Source organism: Trachymyrmex septentrionalis, unplaced genomic scaffold (genome assembly GCF_001594115.1).
Source record: "Trachymyrmex septentrionalis isolate Tsep2-gDNA-1 unplaced genomic scaffold, Tsep1.0 scaffold86, whole genome shotgun sequence".
Classification (NCBI taxonomy): domain Eukaryota; kingdom Metazoa; phylum Arthropoda; class Insecta; order Hymenoptera; family Formicidae; genus Trachymyrmex; species Trachymyrmex septentrionalis.
The window spans coordinates 701,829-714,901 of record NW_017306049.1 but is presented as its reverse complement, the minus strand read 5'-3'; the positions used below and the strand labels follow the sequence as shown (position 1 = coordinate 714,901).

Genomic DNA, 13,073 nt, shown 5'->3' with positions numbered 1-13,073 from the left:
GTAGTTTATTTATTTTATGTATTATTATTTTTATTGTTAAAAATTAAAATTTAAAAAATGACTTAAAAATTACATTTTTTTTATAAGTTTAAATATTCAAAATAATTTTATAAAATTTTATTGTGATTTACTGATTAGTTATAAAGATATGGAACAAATAAAGAGAAAAGCAAGAAAAATAAACTGGTGCAAAAGTTCAGCTAAAGAGAACAGACTTAATATGTGTTCTCTGAGTCAGGGTACGGTCAATGCTGCAAACGCTTTGAAACGTTTTTTAATTGGCCAGTTTGTAAAATTCTTTTTTCTTATTGATCCATCAAATGCTTCAAACCATTTGTAGCGAGACTTTGACAGCCTGTCTGGGTGAATTTAAACCTGCATCGTTACTTAAAATCTCTAAAAAATTTTGAACTTAAAAGCTGCGTTCATTTTGGCGATTGTAGCGCTTATATATATACATCAATTGTCCTTGTTTAATATTTAATAAACAAGAGCTGTGTTTCAAAATGTACTGCCAGTACTGAAAATTTATAGTTTGTCACTAGATTTTCAGTACTGGCAGTAAATTTTGGAAACAGCCAAGGATGAAGCGACGCTTAAGGGAGCGTTTATTTTGGCCATAATTATATGTCATGATCTGTAAAAATTGACCTATCACCTTCAAATATTTTTTTCTTACAGTCGAATAAGAGAGGAATATTCGACTGTGATTAGTCAATTCTTATAAATTACGATTACAGCCAATATAAACGCTTCTAAATCGTTGTGAGCGCTAAAGCAAACACTGCCAAAATGAGATATACAGGATGTTTGGAAATTAGTGATTAGGGACAGAATGGACTAGACTGAGAAGAAAAGTCCTCTACCATACTTTTACAATTGTCTCAATGGTTAACAAGTTATTAACTTGTGATAATAGTCAAATCGCCCAGCCCACCGCCAAATGCAAGCGCGCGACAGGATAGTACTCGCCCCGGCGAGGCGCGCGTCTGTCTACCGTCGCTAGGCACGTTGTTTATAAGCGGCAATTGTCGTCGTCAGATATTACTTTGGACGTTGAAAAGAAAGAAAGCGAAATTGCTGAGCGTAAAGGCTTAAACATAATAGACACAGGCAATAGGCATAGGCAACAGGGAATAACGAGTCGTCCAATCAGAACTTTGGTATGTAAGTTTGATGTTATATCCCAGAGCTCTTGTGTGGACGGCTATTGTTTAAACCTTCAAAGCACAATATGACCAATAGACTGTAGGAACACTTCGTGTCGGCACCTTTGATCTCCGTGTCAAGAGTCACGTGAGGATCCGCTATAACGATTAAAAAATCCAGGTCCGAATAGAGAATATAATTTCCCATAAGTTAAGAAATTTACTATAGGTATAGACACAACAGAACATCAATAGTATCAGGGCTGTGTGGCTCAGTGACAGAGCGAAAGTCTACCATCTCGAAGGAGAGACCAGGCCTGGGATCGAAACGAGGAGCGCCCTGATATTTTTCTCTGTTGTCGTCAATTGTTTACATAAGTAATAATGTAGTTAATTTAAAAAATTATACAGAAACATAAAATACAAAATTATTTCGAAAATAACAAAAACTAAGAATGAGTCAAGTATCAAACTTATTTAAATTAAATAATAATTATAAATAAAACTTTTTTGTTAGTTAATCTACCTATCTTTAGAATAATGGAAAAAGTGCAAAATGCTACATATAGCACGATTATATGAACCAAATATCGATTTATCATCTCCAGCCTTGAAAAATGAACGATGTACTCTAAGAAAAATGGACATTGCTATGTAGTTTACACTTTGTCAGAGGACAGTAGTGCGCGGCAGCATTTTGCAGTTATCTAAAAGAATATGTCAATAAGCGTTTATTCAATTTTGAGTCCGCTGAACGTAGCCATTGCGCATAATGGCGATAGCAATACTGGAAACAACTAATCAAATTTTAGCCTCATATTTTCCTGCATATAATAGCGCTGGCATATTGAAATAGTCAATCAAATTATGATCACAATTCACTCTTCTACTGCGTATTCTCGGGAATGATACACCTGGGCCGGTATTCATAATCCGTTTTCGTTTCAAGACTGTCTTAAGTAATGTGTTCCAGAATGTACTGCCAGTATTGAAGATCTATAGTTTACGTAACGTGCAGTATAGATTTTTAATATTGCAGTAAATTTTGGAACACGGCCGATATCTTAAGCCGCTAATACGGCTCTCTGATTGGCTCGTAGCTTCTTAAGACTGTACTTAAGACGATCTTAAATGTAAGATGTAACTATGAACACCGGCCTTGAGGCTCGATTGTGTATTTTGAAATGAGGTAAAAATTACGAAAGTGAGCAATGATTATTAGGTATTGACCAATTAAATTATGAATATTCTAGTGGATTTGTTCACTCTTGTAATTTTCACCTCATTTCAAGATACACAATCGATCGTCTGATATTCTTAAGTCTTGTATCCATGATATTAAAAGTCAGTCTGGGATTTCGGATAAAGAAAGAATTGACCAATTGTAATGGTCATGTGATCAAATTGTTTAAATGTGATTTGTTAATTTTTTCTCTGCCCGAGATCTCGGACCGATTTCTGGTATCGTGAACATCGGGCTTTATATCATAGCTGTCATCGCAGCCCAACATGGTGAAAGTATATATTTCCTCCAGGCAGCCAATACGGTGACAAGATTCTAAATCCAGCAGGAAAACAAACTTGTGTGTGCTGTCGGCTTACAATTTATGTCACTTAACCTAAGGTCTGTTTTCTGTGGCTGAACTAGTGTACACTTTGGAACTTAAAGTGAGATAGATATACGTTTTGTAGCGGATTGCTACATATAATAAATGTAGGTAATGGAGGAAACTCAGATTCACAAGTAATAATGTACGTTTATTATTACATATAATATCTTATCGCGACAAAGTAATTCGAAGTCTCGTGTATCTGTCTGTTAAAGAACAAAGAAAAGAGAATGTTAGATGGGAAATTCAATATCGTGTTCGTGAGAGCGCGCCATCTGGTCGCGAAGTATGTGAGTCTAACGAGTATATAGTATGGTGAAGTATAACTGAAAGAGTGTGAGAATGTGTGTGTGAATGTGTCTCCACAGTTTAATATTTGTTTAAAGCAAGAGAGTTCTACAACAGTCTAGTTCAGGAACAGAAAACACCACATGTTTCAAAACCGCGAAATAAGTAATGTAAATTAGTGTAAATCGAATACAGTGAGAGAGATTTACATGTTTTATAAAATCATAAATATTGACTTTTGTGGAAGGTTGGAGGTATCTAGGAAATGATTGGCCAAGTTTACCTCGCCAACGAGGACCAGGGCCATTAATCACAAAAGAAGAAGACAAAATCATAAGATTCCATCGCATATTTAGTAAAAGATTAAGATATAGGTTTCCTTGAAACAGAAATATTGGTTTAAGAAAATGGATCGTACAAACATGACAAGTCCGTTGGGAAAAACAGTAGCCTCTCCTAGAAAACGATTGTCGATCATTCAATCACTAAAGAAAAATAGTTCGTAAGTTTCTTTGCATATAATATTACAATCATGCACTTTGTTACATAAGGAAGCTTCTTTATGTCACATCTATATAATATTTTATTTAATCTTTAGCACAACTAGTGTAGCTGGACGTACAAATCAATCTATACAAGTAATATGTAGGACACAGAGCCATGTAGTAGAAAATTTTGGTTCTCCATTGCCAGTCCTGGTTACAGAGGCACTGACATTTGTAGATCGGAATACAGCTGTTAGCGTTAACATATCTGAGGATGGTTGGGCCTGGCTTGTTTATGGCCGTAAATTACTTGTATGGCAATGTAAAGCTAATATTCATGATTCCAAACAGAGAAGAACTTTTAAGAGTCAATGTCGTGAATTGTTGCTACCTCAAAGCGATCTAGCTCATAAAGCAGACTGTATAGCAGTCTGGGTGTTGCCTGGTCACCAGGTATGAAAGATCAAACTACTCTAATTTTATTTATAATGTATTCATGCATTATCAACATAGATAGCAGATTGTTTCAGTATATTATATCAATTATGTCAATTTTTTAGTTATTTCTTTTAAAAAGGTTTTAACTTTTTCAAATCCTGTGTATATTGCATATCAGACATAATAATAAAAAATATGAAATGTACTTTTCATCGGTACCTCTAGTATCACCTTAAACTTAATAAATCTTTTATAATTCTTTATATCAATATTTTTATTTTTTAAGCTATGCTTTAAGAATTTAGATTGCAATTTAGAAATGTAGATTAAAAAAATCTTTATTAAACATTGCTTTTAAACATGATGTTATTAACAGTGCATTCTAATGTTCACTGCAAATACTAAAACTTTATAGTTTATGCGAGAGGGTAACCACTCTTAAATTCTGGTGTACAACTTATCAGAAGTCCGTTGATTTGTTCAAAGTCCAATGAAGTCTGGCGAAGTCTGATGAAGTCCAGCAAAGTCTGTCAAAGTCCGATGAAATCTGGCATGAATTCATAACTTCCTGGAAGTTCATTAAAGTTCAGCAAAATCCATCGAAGTATAGAAAATTTTAGTGAAGTTCGTGACAGTCCATGAAGTCTTGAAGTCCAAAGTCTATGTGTATACCTATTTTCTGAGCAGTTACCCCCTTGAGTTTACATTACACATATGTACTAATATGTACTAATATGTGATATAGATTTTCAATATTGGCAATGATTATGGCAATGCAACCTAAAATACAAAGTACAAAACATTCAATATTTAAATTTCTATTATAAAATATTTCTCTAAGCAATAAAAAATTTTTATTATAAAGTATTTCTAATCAATTATATAAAAATAATGCGATTTATTGAATAGTAATAAGGAATTAAAGTAACTATAAAAAGTAACAGTTGAATTTAAAACCGTTAATGTGATAAAAAAAAGACGCTATCATTTGTATAAAAGATTTGATATCAATAGCTGACGCCAAGTTAAATCCACAGTAAATTAAATAAAGAATATAATCCGTGGTACTATCTTTAATTTTTTTATAATGAAAGTATCTTTGAATGGATTGTAATGTAATAATTTCTTTTAAAAAAAATTAAAGCTACTTGAGATGGAAAGAAAGATCCTTCAATAAGAATACAAAGATATTTATTGTATTCTTATTGAAGGATCTTTCTTTCCATCTCAAGTAGCTTTAATTTTTTTTAAAAGAAATTATTACATTACAATCCATTCAAAGATACTTTCTCTTCCAATAAAAGTAGTATTATTTAATTCTCCTTCAAAATGTTATTATATCACTGAAATTGAGTTATCTCAATTCAGGTGTAATCACAAAGAATTAAAGAGATATAACAGCATAAAATGAAAAAATTTAATTTAAATAGAAAAATCCTTTAGATAAAAACACTTAGCACTGCTGGATTGAATAAGAAAAACTATAAAAATGAAAATAAAAAATAACAAAAGTTAATAATTTAAAAACAATAATAAATTTAATCTGAATATTACATTGAATAAAAATAAAGTTAGCTGTTTATTTATTTTTTATAACGTATAGCTTGAAAATTCGTAAAGCATTACTTCCCAATCCTTATATATATATATATATATATATATATATATATATATATGTGTATATGTATATATGAAATTTACATGTTTGTTCATAGGTTCCTAGTTGCATGGCAGTCTCACCAGAAGGAGTAGTACGTTTCTGGGCAAGTGTGGCACATGAAGGATCTTCTGTAGAGACAAGTGCTGAGCTTGCAGGACAAGAAGTCGATTGTCTTATACACGTTCCAGGCCATGGGTGTATTCTAGCCACTACCACATGTACGGTGGCGCTCTTACAGCCGCAATTCAACAATGGAAAGAACAATATTACATGCCAAGTGCTTCGAACGAGTCAAGGATGGCTCGGTGGCATAGGTCGCAAAATGACCTCTCTCATTTTTGGAGCGATACCACAGTCGCCTGTTACAGAGACGAAATTGGTAAAAGTTACGTGCACATTACTGAATGAGAGAGGATCAAGGGTTCTCATTCTTGCCGGATCTTCTTTGCAATATTGGTTTTTTTCTCATAATGAACAGGAGAAAATGGAATTTGACGAAGATATCACTGATATCGTTCAGCAGGCATTCCAAAGAAAAATTTGGGAATCAAGCCCTCAAAACATGAGCACATGGTTCGTTGATATGCAAACATGTGAAGAAGGAATAGTCCTTTTAATGGCAGCCCATTGTGCTGATATTTCTATACAAATTCATTTTGCACTCGGACTATTACCTTTAGTCGGCACCACACTATCCAACTCATTTAAATGGTTTATACCAGTGAAAATCGATCCGATATTTTATCACAATGATATAGAGTCGAGACTAGTTTCTTATCATTTCATTTTGTGCGGTTGGGAGGCAATTATATACAATCGGCATAATGTACTCGTGGTTAACACCGCGTCTGAGGTCGAGCAAGATAAGATCGATCTGGTAAGAGGCAGCGAGGACAGTATACTCGGCGGTGCCATATGCTCAGCGACTCCGGTATTGTTCACAAAAAGTATCGGTCTTGTGTCCATTATACCGATGGACTTTGCAGTGCAAGATTTCAACACCGGATACACGGACACTACTATGAGTATGGATTACACCTATAAAGTAAATCAAACGGCCCAAAACTTTTCCACTCTTATAAGTAACGACGAGTTGCAAGATATGTACTGCAGTTCCGATACGGTCACACAATTACGTGCCGCCTTTCTCCTCAGTCTTCGACAGAATAAGACACAATGTAATGAGATTCTCTCCCAGTTGTTCCCTCTGCAGGAGGACCCAGTAATGGACATCGATGCTACCTTTGATACGCTCGTTTTAAAGATCGCGAAGGATCTAATTGACGATTATCCAGCCAATGATCCGAGATGGGCCCATCATAGAGATCTGTCAATAACGATGAACGCGGTCACTTCTATGCAAATACCACATCAGCTGGAGGGTAAGCAAAAAGCGTTAGATCTCTTTATAATGTTCTTGAAAGAGCACAATTTATGGAATAGGTTTTGTGCGGTTACGTGTAGGGGTACTATTATGTCCACATCTCATGTGCTTGGTGAATACGCAGAGAAAATAGTTGCGGCAGTGACATTATACAGTCTGCAAAATAGATATGCAGAGATCGTAGACGCTGTTGTGAACCAAACGTTGAATGAGAAAGAAGCGTATGTGTCTGATGAGCTGACAGTGTGCGATGTATTCTATCGTGAGGTAAGCACAGTGCATCTATTCCTGCCAATATTGGTAGAGAATGCATATGAAGTTACGCAATCTGAAAGATCTTTGCAACAAGTTGGACAGTATATCATGCAAGTCAATACCATTTTATTGACTGTATTATACGAAGTAGTAAAGTATCGCCAGTACAATGCTGAACGCTTTGTTCCTGCCAAGTTTTCCAACGAAATAACAGAATATCTCCCTTGGACGGCTGCGCCAGGTAAGGATGGCTTGAGAAGCTGTCTTAATACAATGCAGAGTATCACCATCAAGCACGGTATAACAGGAATCGGTGATTCCACTGTGAGGAACGAGCTATATGAGCAATTGGTTAGTCTGATTGATTTGATATTGGATGGAAGAAAATGTCACTTAGAGAGCATTCGTGGCACAGAAAAATTCGAGGTTCTCCTAAAGCAATATGAAACAGAGCGCGCTAATTTGATACAACCGCTGATAAAGGAGGAACAATATGATAACGCTGCAATGCTTGCTGAGAAATATTGTGACTTTCCTTCGCTCGTACAGATCTGCGAATTAACTGACAATAAGAATCGACTAGACGGATACATCGAGAAATTTGCGGTTCAAGATTTCGCTGGGTTCTTATTCTCTTGGTACGTAAAAGATGGACGTCAGGGTCAACTGGTTGAGAGATGCAGACGCGGTGGTACTGCAGAGCTAACGGAAAAGCTGTCAGAGCATCCTATTCTGTCCTGGGTGCAAGCTGCTTTGACTGACGAGCTGCGATTTGCCGCCAACACGCTTCATACCTTGGCGGTTCAAGAATCCGAGCTAGTCACTCGTAAAAAGTCGATGCTATCGTTGGCCAAACTGGCTCTACTTGCATCAGACGAATCTGAGGATAAAGTAGTGGACTGCGTGAAAACGATTGACAACGAATTAACGCTCATAGCTTACCAGGAAGATCTGCCGGCACAAGTGCTCACAACATATGGCTACGATATTAAGAAGCTGCGGGTCCTCACACCACGAGAATTAATTATGCTGTATACCTCAAATGACAACGTTATCGCCAATGAGTATGATTTCAAGAAGGCCCTCGATTTGCTCGACTATGTAGAACATGAAGAGGATAAATCGTCGCTGAGATTACAAATATGGGCACGCGCGGCTCGGCGAAATCAGTGGGACAACGTGGAAAAGAATCCTGAGCAACAAGTTCAGGAAACACTGCTTTTCAAGTTAATGGATCTTACGTACTTTATGGGTAAGTATATTCAAAGAAACATTGATAAGTAAAGCGTCGTCTACAATGAGCACTAGTGATAATGCTGTAAGACATGTCAAGGGTAAGCTGATTTTCCGGTATAATAGGACTCAGAGTAAATTCGTAAGCAACAAGAGAGTAGAATGTAGGAAATGAATTTCAACTTACGAATTTACTTTACACCATATTATACTGGAAAATCAGCTTACTTCTAATGTGTCTTACCACTACTGCTACTGTCCATTGTAGACACTTAAGGGAGCGTTTATATTGACTGTAACCGTATGCAATCTGTAAAAATTGACCAATTATCTTCCATTATACCCTTTTTTACCATCGGATGAGAGGGGAATACTTGACTGTGATTAATAAATTTTTACAAATTTACGGCATGCGACATATGGTTACGGCCAATATGAACGTTAATTCATTGAAAGAATGAGATTTTTAATTTAAATTAATCTTTGCATTTTTACCGTTTTTAGGTGGAAAAGTAGATGAATTTTTGCCACACATTGATATGCTTCTGAAGGAACCAGAGCTTGGGGAACTTGCTACTTCCAGTAACTTTCAATTTCTTATAAAATTAATATATGAATATGCTTATCGAAGTTATTGATGCATTTATGTTGATGTATAAAATATTCACAAGTATAGTTGTGATTATATTTTTGTACAAAAGGAAAGATTTACGAGATATTTATATGATAACAATTTTTCTTTTTAATATTTTTGAAGCTTTCATGAGTATTTTCTTCAGAAATGCTAAAAAATTTGCAACAAACCTTTTGACACCTCTGAAGAAAATGCTCCTCGAAAAAAATTAAAAAAGTACTCACACGACCTTTTTGTCGGTGAAACGGTTAATTTGAACAGCTCGTGAAAATGCACCTTTAAACTCAGATTTATGACTACATTTGACATTAGCTAGATGTTCCGATATACACTGCTAGTACTGAAAATCTACAGTATATGTAACGTGAACTATAGATTTCAGTACTGGGCAAAGTCGGAATGATTCCGTTTTTCCCAGAAAACACAATAAAAATATAGAGAATAGTTGATGAATAATTCCGATCGGAATCCATTCCAATTTTGTTCCATGATAGATACCTTGGGCATCTATCATGGAACAAGGTCGGAATTGTAAGGTAGCAACACGATCACGTGTATAACTTCCGAAATAGTAACGTTTCGAAAGGGAAAGGAACGTTGTCAGAATTAATCCGAAGGAGGGATAATCTAGGAAACTCTGGAAGGAAAAGGCGTATAACTCACAAGTCGTGATATACGATATTACTGTTGAGATCTGGTTTATTCAAAGTCTGGTAACGGATTATATCTAAAGGAATCGCTCAGGATCTCTCCTGCTCCACTATCGCAAGTCAACCAATTCCGGAAGAGTATTGTCAACGGGCCAATCGCGAGGCATGGCCAATTATGTGCGATAATGGCGGGTGATCGGAGCGCCGCCAGCGATGAGGCGCGAAAACTAAACTTATAATTTATGATTAAAGGAGCTATCTTACAACTCGGCCATTCTGAAAAGGTGTTCGTCCTCGAACTTAAATTAAAAATACAAAAAATATAATTTTCGCTGGAGTAAAAAAAAATTAAAAACGTAAAATTGATATACAATAACTTCTTAACTAATTTTTTAATACTGACTCAAACAGTTTAAGGAATAACAGGTTTGATCCAGAGTTTAAGCCGGTCTGACGACAAAATATAATAGAATTATAGGATTTCTGTGACCTATTATAAATCCTAGAACATCCTATATAACATATCTATTTTTATTCAATACTTTAATAACTATACATAACGGTTTATGATATAAGCCAGTTTTAACTTTGGATTTTCGCCGGGTTTTCGTACGGTATCTCTGATAAGTACGTAGTCACCTACTTTATATTTAGTCGGTACTTTATGTCTTTTGTCATAATACGTTTTGTTATATTGTTTCAACTCATCGGAGGCTTTTTTAGCTATTTCGCGGGAATGCTCGCGTTGTTCCTGTCGTTCCTGAGTCGAAAGAGTGGAATCCGCTAATTTACTCGAGAACTGAAGTAGTGGTGAATCTATTTGATTACGTTTTTCGTACCCAAAAAGTAATTTTGATGGAGAGCACTTTATTGCAGAATGATAAGTGTTGTTAATGGTGTATTGAATTACACTATCAGTCCAATTAAGTTGATTATCAACAACTTTACGCAAAGATGATTTTAGAAAACGGTTCACACGTTTGACTAATCCATTTGCCCAAGAAGCGGCTACAGCAACCAACCTATGTTTAATATCTCTCTTTTGTATAAAATCGGAGAACTCAGAAGAGGTGAATGAAGTTCCACGATCCGATATCAAAGTATTAGGATTACCAAAAACATTAAAGATCGGAATTATATTTTCAATCGTCTCTCTTGAACTTGTAGTTTTTAATGGGAGAAGCCAAATAAATCTTGTGAATGAATCTACTAATACCAAGATATGCTTGCGTCTACTGATAGAGTCTATCAATGGACCAAAATGATCTATATGTACAGTATGCATGGGAAGTTTGGGGGTCTCTTTTAGTTGTAATTCACCCTCTTTTGTGTTCGCTGAAGAGTTAGCTATAAGGCATATCAAACAATTGTTCACATAAGACTGAGCTTGTTTACGCTTAGACGGAAACCAATAGTCATTTCGTATTCCCTGTATTACTTTTTTGATTCCGCAATGGGCATTATTATCGTGATACACACGCAAAATATTTATCACCGTACAATCAGGTACATAAAAGCAAGGCTTATCGTCGTCTTTTTTGTATACTAGTCCTTCGATTAACATAAATTTATCATGTTCTGATTCTTCAAGATGATCTACGATTGTACGAATTCATGGATTTGATAATTGTCGGTTGTAATTCCTTTTTAAGCGGAATAGTTTCAACCGCAGCTACTATGCGGCTTAACGCATCTATGTGCATCATCCTGTTTCCTTGTCGGTGCTGTACATCAAAGTCGTAACCGAATAGTCCAGCGCGCAATACGCAGATTTAAATTTGCTTTATTAATCGCATATACAATCGCGTGACATCGGTAATTACGGTAAATTTAACACCATATAAATAATATGGAATCTCTCAATCGCTTTAACAACAGCTAATATATGAGTTCAAACAAATGGTAACGGCTTTCTGCGGCATTCGTTGCTTGACTATAATAGGCAATTGCCGCCCACAAACCCGAATTTTGCTTTTGTAAAAGAATTGCTGCTAAAGCAACTGAACTTGCATCCGTGTGTAATTCCGTTTCGCGACGCGGATCATATAACTGCAACACCGGAAAGGTAATAAGTGATGACTTTAGTTTTTCAAATGTTGTTATGCACTGTTCGTTAAACTCAAACGCTGCTGATTTTTTAAGTAACGAATAGAGTGGTTTAGCTATCTCGGCAAATCTAGGAACGAATTTTCGAAAGAAGCTAATCAAACCCAAAAATCTCTGTCAAATAGAATATTTTTAGGCATTGGGAACTTTTTAACGGCTTCTACATGTCGCTCGCTTGGTGTAATTCCCTGTTCAGTCAAAATATATCCTAAATATTCGATCGTTCTTTTCAGAAATTGACATTTCTTATAATTGCAAAAGTATGTTGTTTTAATAAATACAAACAACGACAAAATCTTTAGATTTTCATCCACGGTCTCAGTCGGAATCAGAATATCGTCTACATAAATATTTCATCTCTAATACTTCACGTATTACTTGACGTATTAATGTTCCTAAAATGCATAATAAACTCTTCTGGAATTCTACAGGAGATTCCGAATACCCAAATGCTAATTTTACATACTCATATTGTCCGTCTGGCGTAGCGAAAGAGAAGTACTTTGTAAACTCTGGAGATTGGAATAGCATGAAAGCTTTCTTTCAAATCTAAAAGAGTAAAAACGCTTTTATTAGCTAATCGAGATAAGCAGTCTTCTAAGACTGGAAAAGGGTACTTCTGTTTCACTATCCTGTCATTTAAGGGACGAAGATCGACACATAATCGTAAATTCCCATTTCGTTTACGGACAGGTACAATACGTGAACAATATGGTGAACAACTCTCTTTAATGATATCACATTTTAACAGATCTTCTATAATTTCACGGATCTGCAGCCGCTCAGTTCATGCAAACTTCCGAGGGGCATACGCGAAAATCGAATTGTCTTTAAGCGATACTGTGACTGGTTCAAGTTTTTCTTATTTTTCTACCGGTTCGTCATATGCTTCTCTTACAATGTCATATGTTCACTTATCAACATCATGACCAAAATCAGTTTTGATTTTCGAAAGTCCAATGGGAAAATCATCTATCTCAATTATGTCTGCTGATACAACTTCATTTATTAACTTTAAGTTATCTTTAGCTTTCTTTTTTAAAGTTAGAGTTAAATCATTTTCAAGCAAAAAATCTGTACCGAGTATTAAATGTGTAGACCAATTATTTGTGTCAATAATATTAAAGTAAACTCGGTTAGAAGTTTCTGACAATTCGGCTAACCGAATACCGATATCTTTTT

General features: G+C 35.4%; 1 protein-coding gene across 3 annotated transcripts; it reads left to right on the top strand.

Moving 5' to 3' along the window:
• The first annotated feature begins 2,621 nt into the window (after positions 1-2,621).
• LOC108755183 (nuclear pore complex protein Nup133) lies at positions 2,622-9,196 on the top strand. 3 transcript variants are annotated; one of them, XM_018498042.1, is made up of 5 exons: positions 2,622-2,731; positions 3,294-3,548; positions 3,645-3,984; positions 5,685-8,520; positions 9,006-9,196. In XM_018498042.1, the coding sequence occupies exons 2-5, from the start codon at positions 3,454-3,456 to the stop codon at positions 9,137-9,139; spliced, it is 3,405 nt and encodes a 1,134-aa protein (XP_018353544.1). In that variant the 5' UTR covers positions 2,622-2,731; positions 3,294-3,453; the 3' UTR covers positions 9,140-9,196. The 3 variants fall into 3 exon arrangements, with proteins under 3 accessions (XP_018353544.1, XP_018353545.1, XP_018353543.1); XM_018498043.1 differs by lacking the exon at positions 2,622-2,731 and adding an exon at positions 3,003-3,211; XM_018498041.1 differs by lacking the exon at positions 2,622-2,731 and having other exon boundaries at positions 3,003-3,548.
• Positions 9,197-13,073: the final 3,877 nt, after the last annotated feature.